General features: G+C 50.2%; 9 protein-coding genes across 9 annotated transcripts; 4 read left to right on the plus strand and 5 right to left on the minus strand.

The window, feature by feature from the left end:
* Positions 1–221: 221 nt before the first annotated feature.
* Positions 222–999, minus strand: L3040_007951 (uncharacterized protein; the record flags this gene model as incomplete). The annotated part of the gene is made up of 2 exons (XM_007295549.1): positions 222–644; positions 709–999. 2 exons carry the CDS (start codon positions 997–999, stop codon positions 222–224), a joined length of 714 nt encoding a protein of 237 aa, XP_007295611.1.
* A 1,747-nt stretch (positions 1,000–2,746) lies between these two features.
* L3040_007952 (uncharacterized protein) lies at positions 2,747–3,193 on the plus strand (the record flags this gene model as incomplete). Its single annotated transcript, XM_007295548.2, has 1 exon — positions 2,747–3,193. The coding sequence occupies one exon, from the start codon at positions 2,747–2,749 to the stop codon at positions 3,191–3,193; it is 447 nt and encodes a 148-aa protein (XP_007295610.2).
* Positions 3,194–4,473: 1,280 nt separating this feature from the next.
* L3040_007953 (uncharacterized protein) lies at positions 4,474–5,584 on the plus strand (the record flags this gene model as incomplete). The annotated part of the gene is made up of 2 exons (XM_007295547.1): positions 4,474–4,938; positions 4,988–5,584. 2 exons carry the CDS (start codon positions 4,474–4,476, stop codon positions 5,582–5,584), a joined length of 1,062 nt encoding a protein of 353 aa, XP_007295609.1.
* A 463-nt stretch (positions 5,585–6,047) lies between these two features.
* L3040_007954 (uncharacterized protein) lies at positions 6,048–7,959 on the plus strand (the record flags this gene model as incomplete). The annotated part of the gene is made up of 6 exons (XM_007295546.1): positions 6,048–6,072; positions 6,157–6,223; positions 6,291–6,499; positions 6,547–7,137; positions 7,184–7,821; positions 7,873–7,959. The coding sequence occupies 6 exons, from the start codon at positions 6,048–6,050 to the stop codon at positions 7,957–7,959; spliced, it is 1,617 nt and encodes a 538-aa protein (XP_007295608.1).
* Positions 7,960–8,169: 210 nt separating this feature from the next.
* L3040_007955 (uncharacterized protein) lies at positions 8,170–8,781 on the minus strand (the record flags this gene model as incomplete). Its single annotated transcript, XM_007295545.1, has 1 exon — positions 8,170–8,781. One exon carries the CDS (start codon positions 8,779–8,781, stop codon positions 8,170–8,172), a length of 612 nt encoding a protein of 203 aa, XP_007295607.1.
* Positions 8,782–9,356: 575 nt separating this feature from the next.
* Positions 9,357–11,042, plus strand: L3040_007956 (uncharacterized protein; the record flags this gene model as incomplete). Its single annotated transcript, XM_007295544.1, has 3 exons — positions 9,357–9,411; positions 9,513–9,968; positions 10,018–11,042. The coding sequence occupies 3 exons, from the start codon at positions 9,357–9,359 to the stop codon at positions 11,040–11,042; spliced, it is 1,536 nt and encodes a 511-aa protein (XP_007295606.1).
* A 1,809-nt stretch (positions 11,043–12,851) lies between these two features.
* L3040_007957 (uncharacterized protein) lies at positions 12,852–14,894 on the minus strand (the record flags this gene model as incomplete). The annotated part of the gene is made up of 2 exons (XM_007295543.2): positions 12,852–12,868; positions 12,950–14,894. The coding sequence occupies 2 exons, from the start codon at positions 14,892–14,894 to the stop codon at positions 12,852–12,854; spliced, it is 1,962 nt and encodes a 653-aa protein (XP_007295605.2).
* A 3,632-nt stretch (positions 14,895–18,526) lies between these two features.
* Positions 18,527–19,099, minus strand: L3040_007958 (uncharacterized protein; the record flags this gene model as incomplete). The annotated part of the gene is made up of 2 exons (XM_007295540.2): positions 18,527–18,600; positions 18,670–19,099. The coding sequence occupies 2 exons, from the start codon at positions 19,097–19,099 to the stop codon at positions 18,527–18,529; spliced, it is 504 nt and encodes a 167-aa protein (XP_007295602.2).
* Positions 19,100–21,253: 2,154 nt separating this feature from the next.
* On the minus strand, positions 21,254–22,425 carry L3040_007959 (uncharacterized protein; the record flags this gene model as incomplete). The annotated part of the gene is made up of 2 exons (XM_007295539.1): positions 21,254–21,784; positions 21,832–22,425. The coding sequence occupies 2 exons, from the start codon at positions 22,423–22,425 to the stop codon at positions 21,254–21,256; spliced, it is 1,125 nt and encodes a 374-aa protein (XP_007295601.1).
* Positions 22,426–22,682: the final 257 nt, after the last annotated feature.

Genomic DNA, 22,682 nt, shown 5'->3' on the forward strand with positions numbered 1-22,682 from the left:
AGTGGCCTTTCCAAATTCCAGCTAATCCCAGAAACAGAACATGGAAATCACAGTCAAAATCAGGAGGAGATGCAACACGATTCGGAAAGACCTGTGATTCCTCTACAGCAATTCTAGTCGACCATATGTATCATATGTTGACGAGGCCTCGAGGCAATGCTCGTGTCCTCCCTCGAAATCGCTATCAAGTCCATTTTCCTCAACAGGCGCTGTGTACTGGGCTAAAAGTCCTCGGGTTCCTCCTTGATTCGTACTGAATTTGCGTTAGATTGAGCCTCAGAGTTCTCAACCTCTTTCTTTATTCGTGCTGCATTTGCATCGGATTGCGCCTGCTCCTTGCGCCTCTGCTCGAATTCACGTAGAAATGCGGGCCCGACGGTCAGATCATCCTCCCCATCGATGTCATCCTCCTCGAAATCCGGACGCAAGTTCAACGATCGCTTGGCCGCACGACGCCAGAATTCTCGCGATCTTGCACTGACATTGATGGTTGAGCTCTCTAGGGTAGCCCGGAATGCCAAGGCCTCTTCTTCTAAGCCGAGAACTCGAAGGCAGCGAATGATTCTGGTAATCCGTAGGTGGTTGTGGTCAAATCTGCAATCCCAAATACGGCTTTGTTGGTCGAAGTTTTCACCTCTGCAGACCTGGATCGTATACAAGATCAGCTTCTGGTACCGATCTAAAAGCTGTGAATACGGGTTTCCATACCTTGATACGTTCACCCTCGGTCTCGAGCCGAAATCCGTAGAACCACAGCATCTTCTTAAATGACATCTTCAAATTTCGTCTCAAGTCAGGCCGCAAACGAAATTCATCAAAGACGCGGCGGTCGATGATAGGCGCATTAACGTTGACGTTAGACATCTCAGGCAGAGGGAAGAGGAACTGAATGTAGTTGTGGCATTTCTCCAGCCTCTCCTCATTCCATTGAAGAATCCTCAACAATGAGCGTCCTAGGAGGTCTGTTCCTTTCTCCTCGTAAAAAGCGATGAGATTCATCCTTGCTCTGAATTTGTGTGATTGCAATTCGCGAAGTCAGGCCCCAATAAGTGATCCAGTCGTAAGCTGATGATTGGACCTGGATGTTATTTTACTTGCGTTCTGATTTTTCCAGAAGTAGAGAAATAATATGGAGAGTTGAACTCACAGCTTTTGGGGGAAGACACTCTAGCTGGTAGGTAGATATGCCGAGCGCGTTTGCAATATGCGGCAATCATGAAGATGATACCACGTGACTTAGCGCCCCTTTAGTTGGTGCGCAAAGACTTGAAGCTTGAATTATCGCCGACCTCGACGTCGACGTGGACCTCTGCTGTTCTTTCGATTATGATTGTTCCAGGGCCCAGCTTGTTCCTACAGGCGCACAGAGCAAGAGAAATGCATCTAGATAGACGGCAACTTTCATATTCGAGCCCGCGCGAGTGCGCCAGTTCCTCCTCGCCCAATGTGTGTGATTGGCTTTCCGGACTGCCACTCTGTATCTCCAAGCTTGGTCCAAGATCAACAACAAGCTGGCACTGATCCTGGCTGAAATCAACAATGGAATTTATTTTTATTGTTTTGCGGTATGGGATTGATATCCAAAGCCAAGGTGAGTCAGTCACCTCGGCACAAATTCGATTGAGAAAGACCTCATTGACAAGCGCAGGCTCCAGTTATCAATCACAAACTCAAGTTGTTTCTGTGCCCGCTGTGCCCGCTCTTTCTCGGAAATCCAAATACGACTTTGGAAGGTGATGCATGCCAGCGTACTGCATTCTGTCTTTGGCCTTATCGCTCTGCCCTCTTCGCATGCGGGCCTCAAAAGTGGCACTGGCACTGGCACCCACTTCAGCACTGGCACTACCGGTATTACTGTAGCACTGGTGCTTGCCCTGGTCGATCGGCACAACAAGCAATCCGAAGCTTTTTAGGGGCATGCGCCAACCCGCCAAACCACAAACCCACGCCGATGTCAAGTCTCGTGCAGTGCAGAGTGCAGGCTGCTAGTGCCGTAAAAGGCAGGTTGTGAATCCTTCAGCCGAGTCGGTCGATATTGTTGGTACCAACAATTCTTTCTTATCATGCACGATCATAGCTAGTATATTAGCGTAGCCTCTTTGCTTTATAAGCATCATACCCTGTTAAATATCAAGTGTTCTTATAGCTTAATAAGCGTGTTCAACTTAATCCTTTTTTTTAGCTTGCTTGATTAATAACATAAAATCATTTGCGTCTTACTTAGCGAAGGCATATCGGTATTAAAGCTATAGCTTATAGTTTCGTAAAATGTTTGTGTGTTTATACTCAAAGAAGGACGCGGGCTACAATCTTCAATGCCTTGAAAGGCTGTCGGTAAGTTACATTATAAAGACCTTTGGTCAGATTGGACTATATTACAGTGGTACTCTCCCAGAGCTGAGAGTCCCCAGCAGCGATCGATTGCTTGGAAGTCATTTTCCCCACCCGCCATCCCTGGCCACAGTTCATGTACTTCAAGATGGCCCTAATTAAAAGCTTTAAGCATTCTTAAGTATAGCTCATTTTTATGATTGCTGGCTTCTTTTTTAGCAAGCTACCCTCAGCTACTTCAGATTAAGAAGCTTGCTAGTTACCTGTCATCACACCAATCAGAGCTTAAGGGCGCCTGTTAGCCAAACTCACAAGTCTCATTGCGCCTTTCCTCGGCTCGTCCCTCGGACCCATCGGTGGCGGAATCATCACCCAATACGTTTCCTGGCGCTGGGTCTTCTGGGCAACGTCGATCATGGATCTCGTGGTGCAGATCCTCGCAACGCTCTTTCTGAAAGAGCCCTACCCGCCGAAGATCCTAGTGCTGAAAGTGAAGAATTTGATAGCCGAGACGGGAAACAAGGCCCTGCATACGAATTGGCAAGATCCGAATCATTCACTGAGCCATATTCTGAGGAAGAACATGGTTAGGCCATTCGTCATGCTGGCTACCCAGCCCACGATTCAGATCATGGCGTTCTACAGAGGCTACATATACGGCCTGATGTATCTCGTGTATGTTGTTTATGATTCGGTCGCTACCAATGAGTACCATGCTGACGACAATAATTTGATTTTCCAGCTTTCCCTTGGTTTTCGAAATGTCTACGGCATGTCCATTGACGTAAGTCTTAACTACCTCTACCTAGCTGTTGGTTTCGTCATCGGGCCCCAAATCTGCGCGCCTGCAATTATAGGGTAAGCACTCTCTCAAGTCTAACCCTCCCTCAGCTTGAAGATAAGACGAGGAAAAAAATCATACTCTAACCACAATCGGCGTATTGCAAATCTACAAACGTCTCAAGATCCGCTACAATCACCCGGGCCGTCCCGAATTCCGCATCCCCTGATGCTCCCCGGCGGCCTCTTGGTCCTCATCGGCCCCTTCATATACGGCTTCACTGCGCGCGAGTCAGTGCATTTCAATGTCCCCAACATCGGGGCCGCCTTCTTTGCCTGTGGCTGCATTATTTCCTTTGTGTGCGCAGACCTACGTTGTCGATGCCTACACCACGTACGCGGCGAGCGCGACGGGTGCTTCGGCTCTCGTCAGAACCATGTGCGGATTTCCATTTCCTTTGTTTGCAGGTGGATTGTACGAAAAATTCGGTATCGGGTGGAGAAATGGGCTGCTTGCGTTTGTTGCGTTAGGGTTGGGGATCCCGTTGCCTATATTGTTTTGGAAGTATGGAGAGAGGATAAGAGCGAGGAGTACTTACTGTGCTGGGTAGGGAGTAATCATCGGCTCGCTTAGGTGGGCCTCCTTATAGCCCTCTCGGTCTTTACTATTAAAGCGAATGCATAGATCGACGTAATCGTGCGCTTTTTAAATATCAAAATTTAGTATTATAGATTTACTCGTTATCTAACTATTTCTAATATATTCTAGACATACATGGTTCGTAACGCAATCGCTTGTACCGACTAAGACCGAGAGGGCTGTAAGGAGGCCCACCTAAGCGAGCCAACGATTAGTCAGTGCGCTGCCTGTTGACTTGCGGGCTCTCGGTAACAACAAAGCCCGCAGGTAAAAGTCAGCGCACTGACTATTATTAATGTACCGAAAAATAAATAATGTACTTGGAAAGGGTTGATGAGTTGCGTGTTAAAACTCATGAGGTATGAAATGCATCAATTATATAACGTCAGATATCGTTTCCAATATCTGCAGCATGTCTACTATGTATATACAGAGAAAAAAAAAGAGCGCTGGAGCTACGGAAGCCGATCAAGAAACTACACATTGAAGATCTTCGAGCAAAGGCGGGTTGTTTTACAAGCGCAAGGCTGACAAATGCACGGACAAGCTTGACGTGATGATGTGAGACGGCAAAGCACGAAACACCTGCGTTCCAGGACCGAGGAGAGCTCGTCTCATGCCAAGCTAGAATTGACAGCCATCTGAAGACTCTCCTCCTCTCAAATTCCTCTCTTCCTCTTCTTCTCTCCGAATTTTTCCATTCCCATTCCAATATACCCACCATGTCTTATCAACCGCGAAGCCGAGAGCTCTCCTGGGCGAAACCCCTCTCTGTGGACTTAATCCTCAAAGTCCTCAACGTCACCTTCCTCCACCCGTTCGTAGCATGGATGGTTCCGCTCTGCATGCGAGCGCAAGCTATGCCATGGACAGCTACGGCAATGCAGCTCTCGATCGGCTATGCAGGAATGTTGACGGCCTTGTTCTTCTTGGGAAATATTAACAAGCAAATCGCATACTCGAAGCCGCGCAAGGTAGATTTCTCTGAGGAGGTGATTGTGATCACAGGTGGTGCAAGCGGACTGGGTCTTCTACTGGCAGAAGTATATGGCATGAGGGGCGCTACGGTTGCAGTCCTTGATGTGAAGGACCTCGAGGCTGGCGAAGCGCGGGGTGTGTCGATGTACAAGTGTGATGTTGGGGACAAGGATCAGGTTGCGAAGGTGGCACTTGATATTGAAAGAGATGTGAGCTCTAAACACTATATAAATAGAGTTTTCTACTGACAATAAGTAGCTCGGAACACCTACTATTCTTATCAACAATGCCGCGGTCGTCAACGGCAAACCACTACTTGACCTCTCGCTGGACGAAATCGACCGAACTTTCAGGGTCAATCTGCTTTCGCACTTCTACACGATCAAAGCCTTCCTCCCGGGAATGGTCAGAGCGGGAAAAGGGACGCTCGTCACCATGTCCAGCGTCCTTGGCCAAATAGGTGCTGGCTCCCTCACGGACTACACAGCCTCTAAGGCTGGAATTACAGCTATGCATAAATCACTCGCAGCCGAATTGAAATCAACGCCCGGGATCCAGACGATATTAGTAACCCCAGGGCAACTTAGCACGCCATTGTTCAACGGAGTAGTAACCCCGAATTCGTTTTTTGGACCGGTACTGGAGCCAGTTGACGTTGCGAAGGAACTTATTGCTGCGATTGACTCTGGGAGCAGTGCTGTCTTGGCTATGCCATTGTATGCAAGATGGATTGACTGGTTGAATGTCATGCCAGTGGGTGTGCAAGCTATTATCAGAAATGTGGCGGGCGTTGATAAAGCGATGAAGGGGTATGTTGGACGAGAAGGAACGGGAGAGAAAGAGAGCCTGATATAGGCTGCGAATATGGTGCTGGCGTCACCTATATCAAATTAATGTAAATGTCGATGATTAATAACGAAGAATCAGAGCTTATTCTTAAGCTCACCAGAACGTCCCTCATTGAACGATTCTTTTCCTGCTGGAACCTGCTTTACCACTCTACCAAGACCCCACACCTATCAAGACCGATAAATTGATAGCTACACATGACACCAACTCCCCGGCCTCTGTAAGATAGCAAGTGACTTTTGTTTACAAAGTTTTTTGCTGAGTTCGAAAAAGCGGTTGGTGCACGGACATTTTCTTCTCTGCAGACGCGAAGTTCTCAAGAACTCCACGCGCCTGGAAGTAATTTCAAGCAAGGCTTCAATTCCACAACCAGCGTCACCCAGACATCCCCCGAAAGCTCCACCACCCTATCTCGAACCATAAATCATACTAAAACGCTTTGCGCATTTCTTGCGAAGAAGTTTTCAAGATGCAGGCACCGGTGGTGGTTATGAGTAAGTCCTTCCAGGAGCTTCCAGGACAATCAACCAAAATGCGAGCTCGAGTTTTGCTTTCTTGATGCTGACGAGTGCTGGCAGATACCCAGAGTGGTGATAGACAAACCGGACGAAAAGCACAGCTTTCGAATATCACAGCAGCCAAAACGTAAGCCGTCCAGCAGCCCCTCCACCAGCTCAGCAAGCCAAAGAGCCTCAAACCTGACTGCAAACAGTGTCGCAGATATCATTCGATCATGTTTAGGCCCCAAGGCTATGTTGAAGATGTTGCTGGACCCTATGGGCGGTATTGTCCTGACGAACGACGGTCATGCCATTCTCCGAGAAATCGAGGTCTCGCATCCAGCGGCGAAGAGCATGATCGAGCTTAGCAGAACACAAGACGAGGAAGTTGGAGACGGAACTACGACTGTCATTATCCTTGGTAGGCAGGATACCTAAGCGCTGTAGGAATAAGCTAATATGTCACAGCCGGTGAAATTCTTGCTCAAGCCCTCCCCCAGTTAGAGCGCAACATCCACCCTGTTGTAATCATCTCCGCCTTCAAGCATGCCCTCAAAGACGCCCTCGAAATCATCGACGAGATCTCACTCCCAGTCGACATCGATGACGACAAGGCCATGTACCAGCTAATTTCCTCCTCAATCGGCACGAAGTTCGTTTCCAGATGGTCAGAATTGATGTGTAATCTCGCCCTGCAAGCTGTCCGCACAGTAACCTTTGAAGTCGGTGGTGGTAAGAAGGAGGTCGACATCAAGCGTTACGCACGAGTTGAGAAGGTCCCAGGCGGAGAAATTGAAGACAGCAGAGTTCTGGATGGTGTCATGCTCAACAAGGATATCACGCACCCGAAGATGAGAAGACGGATAGAAAATCCTAGAATTGTCCTGTTAGATTGCACGCTGGAGTACAAGAAGGGAGAGTCTCAGACGAATATCGAGATCAGCAAGGAGGAGGACTGGAACAAGATCTTGCAGATCGAGGAGGAGCAGGTCAAGCTTATGTGTGATGCTATTCTGGCGGTCAAGCCGGATTTGGTAATCACCGAGAAGGGAGTTTCTGGTACGTTGATGTAATTCTGATTGTGGAACTTCTACTGACTGTCTAGATCTTGCCCAACATTACCTGCTCAAGGCCAACGTGACTGCGCTTCGCCGAGTTCGCAAATCAGACACCAACAGAGTGGCACGCGCCACCGGTGCAACCATCGTCAACCGGGTCGAAGACCTTCAAGAATCCGACGTCGGAACCAAATGCGGACTTTTCGAGATTGAGAAGATTGGCGACGAGTACTTCACTTTCCTAACTAAGTGCACGGATCCAAAGGCTTGCACCATCCTCCTGAGAGGTCCTTCAAAAGATATCTTGAACGAGATTGACAGAAATTTGGCGGATGCGATGGCTGTGGCAAGAAATGTCATGTTCCACCCCAGACTGTCGCCCGGTGGTGGTGCTACGGAGATGGCTGTTGCGGTCAGACTTGGACAGCTTGCTAAGAGCATTGAGGGTGTTCAACAATGGCCTTACAAGGCTGTTGCGGAGGCTATGGAGGTCATTCCCAGAACGCTCATTCAAAACGCTGGAGCCAGTCCTGTCAGAGTTCTGACTGCGCTGAGAGCTAAGCACGCTGAGGGTGGAAGCACGTGGGGTATTGACGGAGATACCGGAAAGCTTGTGGATATGAAGGAGTACGGTGTTTGGGAGCCGGAGGCAGTCAAGTTGCAAAGTATCAAGACTGCTATTGAGGTAAGCCTCCTTCACTTCTCATCCGCACCCTTATGCTAATACGAACTGTAGTCTGCGTGCTTGCTTTTGAGAGTAGACGATATCTGCAGTGCGAAGGCTGCACGACAAGCCGGTGGAGGTGGTGCGGGAGAGGAATAGATAGCGTTGCTTAAAAAAGTCAGTGTAATAGAAATGACGATAATACGGTGGGCATACCCTTGTAACATATCATGGAGCTCAAGGCCAATATATGTCCGGATCTCGTGCCCATCCACCTCGACGCATCGCACCCCGGGAAATATGATCTAACCAACCCCCGGGCTTCGGGTGTCAAATCAAAAGAGTGCTCTCGCTTCTAATCCGCAGCTTTCAATCGTCATCGTGAATGATAACGCCCTTCTCCTCAAGAGGCACCACGCCCATCACCCCACCCATATCCTCATCTTCCTTCCCTTCTCCGCCTAATCCATCCATGCCCTCTCTGACAATAACCCATGCCTTAACCTTTCCCCCCTTCCCCGCCCCTTCAGTCTCTATAGCATCCCCCTTCCCGCCCTTCTTCCTCTTTAACCGTTCCCTCTTCTCCCTATTTTTCCGCGTCTTCTCCCTATCCCTCTCCTCGCGCTCCCTCTTCTCCCTGTCCCACTTCGCCCCTTCCTCCTCCTTCTTTACCTCCTCATCCATTTCCTTCAACCTCTCATACTCCCGCCTCCGGCTCGCCTTGTACACATGGAACTCCCCAGATCCCGCGCCTGCACTCGATCCCTGCACATTCTGCACAATTTCCGGAGGGGCGCGACGGGTGTTTGCGGTGGTGAGAGCGCTGGAGGAGGGCAGGTGCAGGTCCTGGTCGGGTCTTGAGAAGAGGGATGTTATGGCTGAGGCGGTTTCGGAGCGCGGGCTGAGGGCGCGCTTCTTGAGGGGCCGTTTGGATCGCGGATCTGCGGAGGTGGGAATGGATTCGGGGATTGGTTCTGACATCTTTGGATTGGTGTGGTGTGGTCTGATGGGTGGAGGTGTCGTCCCTTGATCTACCCTTTGATACGGTAGTAGATACCTTGGAGGACTTATGGACCTCGATACTGATTGATGATCGAGGTGGCTGGATTAAAACTCCGGTTGCCGAGTTGAGATCGGATGAAATTGGGCCAGCTATGCAGGCCTTTTTTTCTGGCGTAAGATGTAGAGACTTGTGTCAAGTGTTCCTGGTGGATGAAGGTAGGGAGACAAAACATTACTCAGGTCAGGTAGCTGGATTGAAGTAGCGTCGGGTCCGGATTTATCCGGCCCAGCTTGTCACTATCGATAAGTCCTACAGTAACCAACCAACTTGCCCCCTCGATTCTCTAACCGCTGAAACAATCAGAGTTCCAACTGCAGGTCACAACTCACAAGATCAATGAATCGAAATCCAGGAGATTCCTTCCTCTTCCTTTCATCCATTATTTTCTGCCGATAACCAGACCATAAGATTCATACAAGATCCCAGGAAACTGGACCTTCTGATCGCACAGCCTTGCATTGCCTTGCCACACTACCGGTTGAAAGTCTCCAAGATGGGCAAACCACGGATGATAATCCTGATTCGTCACGCCCAATCGGAAGGGAACAGTAAGTTGTGTCCCTTCTCCTGGCACCCGTTCGTTTTCTGCTTCTTTGGGCCTCTTGCACACCCGGATCAATGTTGTACCCCTCACTAACGCCCCCTCAAGAGAACCGCGATATACACCAAACCATCCCCGACCATAGAGTAAAGCTCACATCCGACGGCTGGACACAAGCCCGCGATGCCGGTCGCCGTCTACGGTCCCTCCTACGTGCAGATGACACTCTCCATTTTTTCACCTCGCCTTACCGGCGAACGCGCGAGACTACCGAAGGCATACTCTCCACCTTGACCTCCCACGAGCCTTCCCCTTCCCCTTTCCATAGGAACTCTATAAAAGTATATGAGGAGCCGCGGCTACGAGAGCAGGATTTTGGGAACTTCCAGCCTTGTTCGGCGGAGATGGAGAGGATGTGGCAGGAGAGAGCCGACTATGGTCACTTCTTCTACAGAATCCCGAATGGAGAGAGTGCGGCCGATGCATATGACCGTGTTAGCGGTTTTAATGAGAGTTTATGGAGACAGTTTGGGGACGATGATTTTGCTTCTGTCGCTGTATTGGGTCGGTGGTAAATCTGCCTGGCGACGAACTGGGAGCTAATGTGAACCAGTAACTCACGGCTTGATGAGCAGAGTCTTCCTCATGAAATGGTACCATTTCAGCGTCGAATACTTCGAAGACCTTCGCAATGTTAATCACTGCGAATTCCTCATTATGCGCAGGAAAGAGGACTCGGGAAAATACATCCTCGAGAACAATCTCCGCACCTGGTCCGAACTCAAGCGAGAGCGTCTTGCTGCAAAAGAGAAAGCCAATTCTACACCCGTATCCGAGAAAGACAAAGAGAAGGAAAAGAGATTACTAGGAGCAGCTACGGATGGCACATCAGGAGTCAGTTCCCCAGCCACGATTCCCGTCCGCAAGAAGTGGGGAGGCTGTCCCAACGGCTGCGATCACGGCAAGCATCACTTCAAAAAGGAAAATAGCATGCACGCCATGCAAACCAACGGGCGAGCCTCCTCGGCCAGCTCACCCGTCGCTGGGCATGGTGATACGATTCAGTCCCGCCGACCAGCAGCTAGACGGTGGCAATCCTCTTCCGAAGAAGACGAAGACGACCCCAGAGGCGGAGCCGGTGCCCCGTTCCAGGTCGATGTGGGAAAAAGCTTGGACGAGACGGTCAGCAGTCCCGACGGAACCCCGAGCTTCATCTCCGTGGAGGATAGGTTACGGAATCGAATCAAGAGCCCGAAGAATGATTTCTTGGCTGTGAGGACTGCCGGGAGAAATATTGGTGGTTCCGCAGATACGTCGATGGCAGGAAGCGACACGGAGTTCTCGGCTGAGGAGGACGCCAGGAAGAGGTTGGCGAAGGGCAAGAATTTGGGTATTAGAGCTACAGCGGGAGCGGGGCATGGCAGTATTTTAGGGAATGATCGGGCAAGTGCGGCTGCGCTGAGTCAAATGAGGAAGTTGAGGGAGGAGAGCGGGCATCCGAGAGGTGCTTTGGCTGATGCGCTCGGAGACCAATCAGATGTAGGTTCAGATGCTGGCAGCGAGGCTGATCCGGACCTTCTGAAGGAGCTGGAGCTGGACGAAAAGCATGATAAGAGTATTAGAGGGAGTGTGTATTAAGCGAGCTCAGGTCTTGGCTCAGAAAGGGGGTGAGTAGAGGCTCGCTCGCTAGCAGTCGCGGTTAGCGAAGAAGGCATGGACTGCATTGCCCTTTGGGAGGTTCGGTTCGGGGTAGCTAGAAATGTATCATTCAAAGGGGATTGGGGGTTCAAAGATGGACACATCAGGAACGCATATAGCACAGCGAGGGGTGCGATTGTTTGAGAACGTATACCAAAGTGTTCACAACAAAAAGACCATACTGTACGGAATCGCCCAGTTCCCTTCCCCTCCCTCCCCCATCTGAGTCGGATCCAGGAAGCAATGAAGTATCCTCGGCTCGGCCAGCTTTTGGGGTTTCAATTCTTTTTGCAAGGGAGCTTATATGCGCGGGAGAACTACTACTGTGTGGCTGTAGCTGTAGCTGTAGCTGTAGCTGATATCAATCCCCCCGTGTTCTCAACTTTTTCCAACTCGTCATACCATACGGATTCCGTGCACTATCTATCTATCTATCTATCTATCTAGAGAAAGCTTGCAAATTTTTTTTTCCCCCCTACCACTGCACTCGGGGGGTGGGGTGTGTGAAAGGCGGGGGGGGGGGGGGAGCAAGGGGGAGAGAATGAATTCCTTACCGGGTCCATTCACACTGCTTAACTGACAGAACGGAGATCGGGCCCGTCGGTGGCGGTGGCGGTGGTTATTGGCAAAGGCGAGATGTGTAATTATTATTATATATATATATTGGAGGGGGGGGGGATTCGGACACTCAAGTTCTCAAGTTCTCAAGTTCTCGCGAGGACGAGATTGCAAGTCTCGCGAAAGGAACGAATCGAAGGGGGGGGGGAAGATCAAAATTGAGGATAGATATAAGGATTAAATTGAGTAGAGAAAAGATTATCAGGAGTTGTAGGTTAGGATAGGAGTCTACGGTTTTTTGTAACCATTGCAGACAGCAGAGCAGAGAAGAGCAGAGCATCGAGAATTTCCACATCAAAATTCAAATCCTCGAACTGTGAACTACCTGATAAGCTTACTATGAAGCTATTAAGCTAATAAGCAAGCTAATATTCTAGGTACCTATCTACTTTGAAATACCTACATACCTACCTACCTATCTACCTACAACGAATGGAGAGCAAAAACCGACCGACTGACCGACCGACAGAAAGACAGATATAATGCATCGCTAAGAAACAGCAAGAAGAATCCGCTCGTGCCCACTACCTATCTATGCGCGCACGATTGATTATGGCTCCTCGCACGCTCATCGCTCGCTCGCTCGCTGCATCGCTATCACCACCCAAATCCCCCATTTCCAAATAAACACCGCTCTGTTCTTCAACTAAAAAGCAAAGTAGAAGCAGATGCGACATACCGCACAGCGCTTTTGTCATGTTCCTTCTCGTTTTCGCGCGAGCAGCAGTAAAAACAGACAGGTCCAGACAGTTGATCAGAAGCCAAGCCAAAAATGGGAAAAAAAAAAAAAAAAAGAGAAACCCCCCTCCGCCCGCCCCAGGCCACAAACAAAATATTCAGCACAGCTTCCCAACGTCTGCAGATATCCTCGAGTGTGTTAATAAAGCAAGTTACATATATAAATAAAACAACACCAGTCCTATTAAGCGCCTTTTGCCGTACAGCGCTTTCGCATTAGTCGTTCCTTCGCTTCGGCCGTTAGTGTCATATCGGTTCGTTTGTCGCTTTGGCTGGCTATGACCCTCCTCTTGACGATCGTGGGATTGAATATCGCTACCTGGGTCTAATGTTCATTTTTCTGTCGTCGTATTCCCTTTGAGTATCTAGTAGCGGCTACTTCTGCCCTAACTTTCATCCAAAATTTATCTCTGTCAGTCAGGAAGTCAGTATAGTTCATCTCCGAATTCTCACCCGATAGATAACACCCCTCATAAGAAAGGATCACGTACCAGCATAAACGGGGGCCTGCCACGCCTTAACCTTGGGCTTGGGCTTCCCATTCGGCATCGAGCTCCCCAAACTCGCACTCCCGGACCTCGACTTGCTCTCCGAACTCCGACTCTTGTTCCCGCTCGATACGCTCATGGAATCAGCATCCCTCGATATCATCCTCGGCCTGGTCGGCGACATGGGCTGCGTAGGAAAGCTAGGCCCTGGACCCCAGGCCACGCTCGACACCACTGATGCCGTGCGTGCAAGGCTGTATGCCACGGCTCCTGTGAGGCCGATCGTGCCTCCGTTCGCCGTCACAGGGTTGACGCTTGCGCATGCCTCGGCTGCTGCTCGCTGTGAAGCCAGACGTAGCTGGTCGAATCCGAAGTTCCACTCTTTTTCTTCTGCCTTTCGCGGCAAACAATGGATCCGGCCCCTGGATTCCTGCGTTGCACCAAGACCGCAGAATTCTACTAGAATGTGGTGCACCCTCTCCTCAACATCACAGGCGCTAGGCCGCTCTTCCGGGTTTGGGTTCATCATCTTCTCGATCAAGGCCAGGATATGGCTCATGCCTCTGAAGACCCTGTCCTCCTTCTTCTTGGCTTCCTTAGCGAGGATGCTCATCCAGCTCTCTACTTGCTTGAAATTCTTGTGGAAGGACGAATCGGGGAAACCGCCCCCTCGGCCGGCGGTTTTGTTTTTGCAGGAGCGGTAGGAGGCGAAGTTGCGGGAGCTGCGTTTCATCAAAAAGGTCATGATCTCAAGGAATATTGCGCCGAGGGAGTATATATCTGCCTTTTGAGGATCGTGGGTTTCTCTCAGGTAAGATTTGGAAGATGAATCGCTATTGGAGGCCGACGGCGTTTGTGCAGGGGCTGATGAGAAGGTGTACATCGAGGAAGAGTCGTCGGATGCTGAGAAATTTTGCTGGGCAGTTGAGAAGCCAAATGCGTTTCCTTGCAGTGAAACGGAACGTCTGCCTGAACTCAGACGCGAAGTTCTCGGAGCTGTTGGTGGCCAGATTATCTGTTCTGGCGCTTTGTAGTCGTACATTTCCTTGTCAGAGCCTTCCTTCTCGGTGCCGAAACTAATTGAGTCGCTGAGAAAGATGTGGTTATCTACGTCGAGTAATATGTTGGAAGGTTTGATGGCTTTGTGAGCATGCCCTTTGCTGTGGAGAAATGAGACAGCGTCTGCCAGACAGTGGAGCCAATTCAGGATCAGTACGCGACGGTCTTGCTTAGCAAGTATCTTGACAGACTGAGGCGTCATGTTCAAGAATGACTTTAATGAGCTCTCATTTACCGGTGCCAGGAGAACATAGCCACTTTCCTGGTGAATATATGAGGCCCATAGAGACGTTAAGTGATCGTGTTCGAGAATTTTCATGGTGTCCAGACCAGATAAAAACTCCTCTTGTGGCATACGGCCAGGTGTGGCACCTAGTGGTATCCGTCGGCGCACAAAAACATTGTCAGGTCTTCCTGGTAGATGAACCTTGTCGATGTTGCTCTGCGTGAGACCCGCGACAGCTCCAAGAGGTCGTTTCTCCGCTAGTTCCAAAGGAACCACCTCTTCATCATCATAGTACTCGTGCACTCCTTTTTGAACATTCCTCAGAAGGTAGATAAATTGGCGGTGGAAGAATCTCTTCTCGAGCTTCTCATCCCTGTCGTAAGTCAACTGCAATCGCTCCACCTGTTCCAGCGGCACCGGTAAATCATCGTCATCCCAGGAATCGTCGATGACCCCGAAGATCTGATCCGGAACACCGAGATCGACTAAGATCAAGAAAATTCGCTTCGACTTTTCCTCGATCCATTCCATGTAAGTATCGTCGGTCAGGCCATCTCCAAAAGCCAACGGTTCGTCTAGTCGTGCTTGTTCATCTGGCCGTAGTTTTGATAATACAAACTGGCGATTGACGGTAGCATCAATCCGTTCTTCGTCCCACCACATTGTTACAGGTGTATCGTACACGATCCCATTGGTTTGACGACTGGCACCGGCGAAGCTGGAATATATGGGAGAATTTGTACAGGATTGCTGCTCTCGATTTGCAGCCAGGGATGCCCGACGGTATTCCATGTTGAGTGGTCCTCACATCCACAATTGCCAGAGCAGCGAGATGAGCTGCCAATGCTTGGTGGTGTCTTTTGAAGATAGGAGTTCGACTCAAATCAAGTAGGTCTCAAGAAGAAGCTCGGATGAGGGGCAATGTGGTGGATTTGGATATTATAACGACAGGTCCACAAGCGCCGAGATAGCATTAGCTTTGCATGATGCAGACAGGGCTCGGAGTTTTTTAAAAGAAGCAATCATAAGCACAGTGCGAAAGCGAGGATAGGCCTGAGCTTTGAAGCACACTTGTAGCTCCGGCTCGAAGGCTGTGGACATCAACGCTTCCACGATGCGTAGATTACTGGCTCCAGGCTGGGGTCATAACGCCGCGGACGATCACCCTAACCCTGGCAGTACGCACCAGACGCGGGATGACAGTCGTTAAACTTGTTACGGTACTTGAAGTAGGAAGAGCTTGCAAGAACAAGAAATCAGGGAGTTTGGAGATTTTTGTGAGGCGGAAAATCGCTAGTATAACTCGATTTTTGGTGGGTATTTTCTCGGCAGAATGATGTTGGCTGTTCGAAGAGACGAGCTTCCCCGTCTCTGTCGCCTGCGGCGAAAGGAAGAACTTAGAAATTGAGAAGCGACTTTCTCTGTTTTCTTCTTTATAAAGTCGGGTGGGACAGAATAAGGTGTAGCTCTTCTGGTACGAAGTGGGAAGTACGCACATTTATTCCCATCTTCTAAAGATGTCGAGTATTTTTATCGACAGGAGCCTATGTATCAACCGGGATCAGGATATCAAGTAAATCTCAGCATCGAATTCGAGATCGTGTGGAGAAGAGCAGACCGATATCCAAATCTTTTGACGCTTGGCGTCTCCATGTGATCAAGAAATGCGATGTGTCTGCCATGCAACCTTATCGCCACGAGGTTTTCTTCGCTTGTCGACGTGGGCAGTGGGGTAAAATTTGAAAACGTTCACTAGTCCATCGGTACTTTTGTTGCCACTCGACAGCTTTCCTTGCCACATTGATGTCCTGAGCAGTGTTCTCTCTCTAGTTCAATAGCGCGGTCGCACCGGACGGGATTGTACTGCTAGTGCTGCTTGAGCTTGAAATCTATCCCCCAGATCCAGATGTTCATCTTGATTGGAGCAATGTGGAGAGCCATACTTGTTCCACTGATAGGTTGCGTTCTGGTCATGTCATGGGATGAGATCAATATTGCGAACCACCTCTGCATGCCAGCTCTGCCAAGGTAACTATAATCCATCCGTCAGTTTGATACTGTGGGTTAGAGCCGGCATGCAATACTGTATCAGACCCCCTGAAGATGCGAACGGCAAAAGACAGACTGAACCAACGCAACGAAGATCGACCTGACCCAGCAGCACGGGTCAAGTGCTGACGTCGGTTCGGCTCATACCGACCTACTTGTGTGACCAGAGTTGGTATCACACAGGTCCTCGTGGCTAAGTCATACCGAGTACGGTTCCCCGTACCCACTCTCCTGTGGGTATTCTGCACTCAGCTATTAGGCCTTGCGACTATGAAAAGGTAGAAATGGTGGGCAAGTCGGATCGATAGATAAGGGAAGCTTTCATTCCCCAGGCACGACATGGACCCAAGCTAGCGCAAGCAAATGGGCCGTGGAGGTGGATGGGGATGGGGACCCCACTATTCACAGTAGAGTAGTCGGCTGATGAGTAGGAAATGTCCAGGCCAAACAATGGCCCTCTGACTCCCCATGATCTGCTTGGCTACAAGTAGCCTATATGCACAAAGCCGTTGCCAAGTAGTCAAAGCTTTCTGGAGATCAAGCAGGGTGGAGGGAGGAAGCAGCTCAGTGTTCCTGCAGATAGCCTCCTCGCTGACAGGTTGTGGAGCAGCCGAAGGTCGTAAAGCAGCCGAGAGGTCGTGGAGGACTGGAAAGTATTTCCGTTGGCTGCGGGTATCGAAGACACCAGGGAAGGTAGGCAATTGTGATGGCGATAAGACCGCGGTGACGGCGATGGGCATTGCAATGGCAAGCAAGCGGAATTGACATACCCGATCCGAGGTTGCAAGTAGCCGCTTTATTGCAGAGTCCCATTGGTTCTCATCTCATTGTGCACTTGGTGTACGTAGTGGATGTTAATATGTTGCAAAGGGAGGTTGAAAAAAGGTTTGCGGTGGACCCTGCCTAGCATAGTCTCCGCACGTGATACACCATAACCGCCAAGTCTTTACTGCATCTTGCTGGCGCTCGCAAGTCATCCCTTTTTCACGTCCTCGATTATGCATTGATAACGTTGCATCGGCGCGACGTAACTCATGGCTGAAGCGAGGCGCAACCCACGGATTGACATGGGGGCCGGATCGCCCAGTGATCTATCTTTTTTTTATCACGCGCACCTTTTCATCTCTTTTCTCAGGCCTTTCGTGATGCATTTTACCCAGCCCGTTTTCAATCAATCGTTACGGCTCAGTTATTCTACTCGCTGCCATCATGGAATCAAATAGGATTCTATCCCGAAATTTCTTGTCAAGTGTCACGAGGAGTCCCGGAGGTACAGCTAGCTGTATGTTGCCTCATCCCATCCGCTCTTGTCATACCCACTCTCCGGGGAAGGCCTTCCGGATACGGGGGAGGGGTCCGTGTTGAGTAAAGTAGCAGCTCAATCGTCGAGCATTGCTTGTGTTCCATCGCGTACTGCGATTCTACGACGGCACCCTTGTCTTGCTGCCTCGGCCACTCGGCGCTTTATATACGTCGGAATCTGGGCAAGACTGCGTTATCTTACACAGCGTTGGCTGGCGGGCCGGACTCATGGTCGGCAGCAAGGTCGTGCTTCTTGCCGCAGTATCTGAGTCGCTCTATGGCTGTGGAATATTATGCGTGATGAAAGAGGCCGACGCAGCGGAGTAAAAAACAAGATCTTCACGGATGTGAAGTAAACGCTGGATAGTTCGAGATGAAGACATCAAAGGGTACGGGCATATCAGCTCACTCACAGAACCAAAGTCCAACACAGAGGTCGCCGCAGCCCGAGGGTTTAAGCTTCAGATAAGCCAGAGTATCATCATGATTGTGATCACGGCTAAAGCCCTGCCTGACCTGGCAGCTCTCTATAATCAAACAACCTCCACGTCCGCCTGGCAGCCCGTTTTCCTCGGACCACTTCCGCTGCGTTACATCACCAGCAACATTCTTCCCATCCTCCGAGCTGCCGTAAGTAAACATGGCGCAGCCATCCAACCAAGCTATTACTCTAAGCCAATCTCGAACTCGAATAAATAGCTATCTCCATTCGCAACATGGGAGCGCCAGAGCTAAACACAGAGAGGGCCGGTAGGTGGGCAGCACTCTCACATCGGATCTGATTCGAATGCAACTGTCTTCCGTATTGCTCCAGTACTGGCTTCCCTAGTCTCTAGCGAAAAGACAACCAGTAAACTCCATTGTCGTGTTGGACGTCCCCAGCCCAAACCAGCAAGCAAGCCAACCGAAAACTGCAAAAGCAAAGTACTGAAAAGTGCCGTTCACTACCAAGACTCAGACTCGGACTCGATCTGCGCCTGTAAGCCCTCATTCAGCAGGTCCAAGCAAAACCTCGAAGCTGCACCAGCATCCATCACGTTAGCCGAGCTCATAAATGAGTGAGTGAAAGGGGGTAGCGACGACTTACGCATAGGCACCTCCTCAATCATGCACCCGCGCTCCAGCGCCTCGACTGCGGCCTCCAACCGCGCCGAGTTGTAGCAGTGGTACTCTCGCTGCAGCGCTACCATCTTCTCCCAGCACTCGGCGTCTGATTCCCCTCGCTGCGGGACGAAGATTGGCGCTGCTGCGCTCCTTGAATTCGGGTGCGAGCTTTCACCTGGATTTGAGTGCGTGTTTGTGACATTGGTGTTTGCTGCTGCGAATGGCGAGGCGGGGAGGCCTAGGCCGGGGAGGGCAGGAGGCGGCGGGCTGCGCCGTGAAGAGTGATTGTCGCTGGCTGTGCGCGAGGAGAGGGTGCGGCGGTTGTGGATAGTCGGCGGTGGACTGGGACTCGGCGACGGGGGTTGTGACTGTGGTGGGGATGGCGAAGGCGAGGTTGAGAAACTGCTGCTCATGTTCGAGTGGAAGCCCGGCGATGTGCAATTTTCGCTTAAAACCGACGACATTCTTACTGCTACCGCTGATGAGAGGGCCCAGAGGAAGGTGTTTTCGTCGAAAGAAGATATGAGGTGGAACTGTCTATCTTTCTCTCCACAAACGAGTGGGATGAAACCAAGCAAGATACAAGAACTTCGGCAAATGCTTATTTCGTCTCGTTCTCCCTTCCAAGAAGTTCCTCCGTATTCCAAAGCCAAGAGCTCAAAAGGAGAAACGCAAGGAAAAAAGCAGGTAAAAGAGACGTAAATGCAAGGGGGCGGGGCGATGGCCAACGTATAAGTAGGCAGGCAAAGCGTAGAGTGTGGTGGATGTTGTGCAGCAAGTTTCCTTCTCTTGCAGGGTTCTGTCCCCGAGCTCGGGAACTGGAGGCTTGTCGATCACGGCCAATCTAAATCTAGGGCCCGCGCTTGGTATTTGTAATGTACCGTATATGAATATGATAAGCAGGAAGTGGAAAGCGGTATTCGATTAATGGAGGGAGGGGTGGAGGAGTAAGTGAGTGAGTTATTGAGTGAATTATTGAGCGAGTTATTGAGAGAATGAGTTTTTTTCAGTGAGTGAGGGCACTGCAAGCCATCTATCTTGTGGACCACGTACCTGTTTATATACGTATGTGTGTACGTGTTGTGTTGTGTTTGTTGTATCGTGTCATGTTCGTATGGGATGATTGTTGCCGGGTATGGATAGGCCAGCACGTCGACCTCGGATCTGATCGGATCTGGATCTGGATCTGATGATTCTGGCGCTGGTTCTGATCTGATCTGATCTAACCTGGCCTGACCTGATCTGGTCTGGTCTGGTCTGGTCTGGTCTGGTCTGGTCAGGTCTGGGCCGAGTACGGTCAGGTCCAACCATTTTAGCAATTGCTGTTTACCTTTATCTGAGACTGCTTGCAGCCATCGATCGCAGGAGGGCGCGGGTGGATGTCATGCCGAAAAATCTTGGCATTTGTCTTGGGTGCCGAATGGACGACTAAGCGACGATACATAGTGACGACATGTTGGCTGGGACTCTGGTCCGATGTTTCTTCATTCATTCTTTTTCTTTACGTACCGGTATATGGTCGGTATTATGGTCGGTATATTATTAAATGAAGACTGAACATCTGATCCGCGCAAATGATGATCAAGCGAGATGGTGATGACCAACCATTCGTTTGTTTGGTAGCGAGCGATCGTCATATTCTCAAGACGTCCAACTAATTTCTCCTTGCTCTCCCTCTCTCCCTCCCCTAGCCTGCTTGCTCATCTCCCTTTACTACAACAAATAAACATGGCGACTGACGTAGATACATACACACATACCTACGGACGGAGCTACGACATACGTAACCAAAGTGGGGATTTCCAACACCGTTCCACCAAGTCCTGTTCCCGATCAAGTACTCTTTGCATAATCGATTTTCTCGAGTCATGAAAGGGGGAAAAAAAAAGAGGGTTTGTTGCTAGGACGAGGATCTGCACAGGGATCTACAGCGGGACGGGTTGGGCCTGGCGAGAATATTTCTAAGTAGAGTTCCCTCGGCCCTTAAGCAACAAGTTCCCTGTCAAGCCGGGAATCGAGATGTTCCAATTTTCTTTCATTGTGCCTTTCGTTTGATCTCTGACGGCTGCAGGGTGTGGACAGATACCTAGATAGGTCCTGTTTGGGGAAAGTTCTATGATAAGTCTTTCTTATCAGAAGTGTGTTTGGCAAAAGTGAGACACGGTCCGGTTTGAGTAGGATGAGAAACGGGTTACGACGGGGGAGGGATCATTCTGAATAATTTATATAGCGAGGCGGGCGTCTCGAAGTAATAGGGAATGTCTGTGTCTGAATGTCTGCATCCTCCCATAGATACAGCACGCAAAAGCAGAGTAGAGCAGAGCAGTATATCCAAGTCATCTTTCATCTGGAAAGGCGTCTTGTTTTCTCCCTCCTCAATGAAGTTGGTTGAGGGGTCCTACTTATTTTCTCCGTCTCATGCCTACTCAGCGCTTGGAGGGTCAGCCGTAAACAACCCGTTTAATGGAAATCACCTGCTTTGAGAGTTTGAAGAAGACTCCTATGTACAAGGGTCTGGGTTGGGACCTACTTCTTCTCCTTCTCGCCTCCCTGTCCTTCTACTTCTCTTATTTATTCCCTTGCGCACCATTCTTCGTCTTGTCACTCTTGCTATCCTCTTTCGAGACTTCCTCCCCCTCCTTGCTCTCCTCCATCTCTTCCTCTTCCTCCTCTTCCTTCTCCTCCTCCGCCAGCTTAGCCTGTCTCATCTTCTCCTCCTTCTCCAGCGCTACCCACTGCGCGTCCTTATCTGCCTTGATATAATCGGCAGGACTCTTCAGATTCGCATCCGACTTGATGATTCGTCCTCTGCCCACCAAACTAATCACAATCGACGCTCCAACGAAGAACGTCAACACGTATCGGTAGATACCGTACCACTCCGGAAACCATCCTCGAGAAGTCGCCCGCGCATCTGCGAAGTAGAGGAAGTTGAAGGCGAGGAATTGAGTGATGAGGGCGTATTCGACGGGCATGAACATCGTGGGCCAAGCGATGGCTGGCGCAATGACCCCGTACATGTAGCGGCTGTAGCTGTGGTAGCCTCCGAATCCCGCGTACTCCATTCCCCAATGAATCGCACCCAGGAAGGAGATGATCTGGGCCTCGTGAGTATGAAGAGCAATGGCAGATAATGGTTACTTACAACAGCACCATAACCGATCTGGATAGGGATAACTATGTCAAGCAGTTGGTGAGCTGTCTCTGGGGGGAAGAGCCAACCACTTCCGTGGGCATGGGCGTGGTTGATGTCGAAAGCTAGGAAGACTGTTGACATGGAGGTTGCTGCATAGGGCAGGATTCCTGCAGCACCGATGTACAGGGACTCCTTGGGGACACCGGACAGCGAGAAGGTCTCTTTGATCGTCCTGAGATCTGCTTTCAAGCCAGCGCTCATGTCAGGTTCTGCCTTCCCACCCTGGCCCTCTTCAAAGACATGTCGAACACTGGATCCACCTGCAACATGATCTGGATCTTGCTCGATCTTTGCCTCTGCGATTTTCTGCTCGGCTTTTGTGTCAACTTCGTCGAAAGGAGACTTTGTTGCGTAGAAAAAGCTCGTAGTACTAGGGCGGGAGAGCGCAAGCAGAACCTGGGGTCGTTTATTATTCAATTGGCGGAGGGGAGTGGCATGTCGGAATGGGGAGGAAGCTGCACTATAGCTGGATCTTGCCGTTGAAGCTGGAGCTTTGGTAAAGCTTCTCAGCAAAGATCGTGAGGATGTCGTGCGAAGCATCATGGTGACGAAGAAAACGGACTTGAGCTGTTTCAGCGGAAGCTTCCCCACCAATGTGGTCGATGCGCGCTCGATAGAGTTACTTGAGTACAGGCGGAAGATACGAAAGTCAATTGACGACGTGCGGAGTGGTCGTTTGAGTCCGAAGACGCGGAGTGAGAGTTGTTTTCTGAATGCCGGAACGTGAGTCTCTCCAGAGGCCAGAGGGCAGTTGTCTTTGTCGTCAGTACAGTAATACAACGGCTAAGGACAGTTCCACC

Source organism: Drepanopeziza brunnea, assembly GCF_022702325.1.
Source record: "Drepanopeziza brunnea f. sp. 'multigermtubi' strain 214-2 chromosome Unknown ctg14, whole genome shotgun sequence".
NCBI lineage: Eukaryota > Fungi > Ascomycota > Leotiomycetes > Helotiales > Drepanopezizaceae > Drepanopeziza > Drepanopeziza brunnea.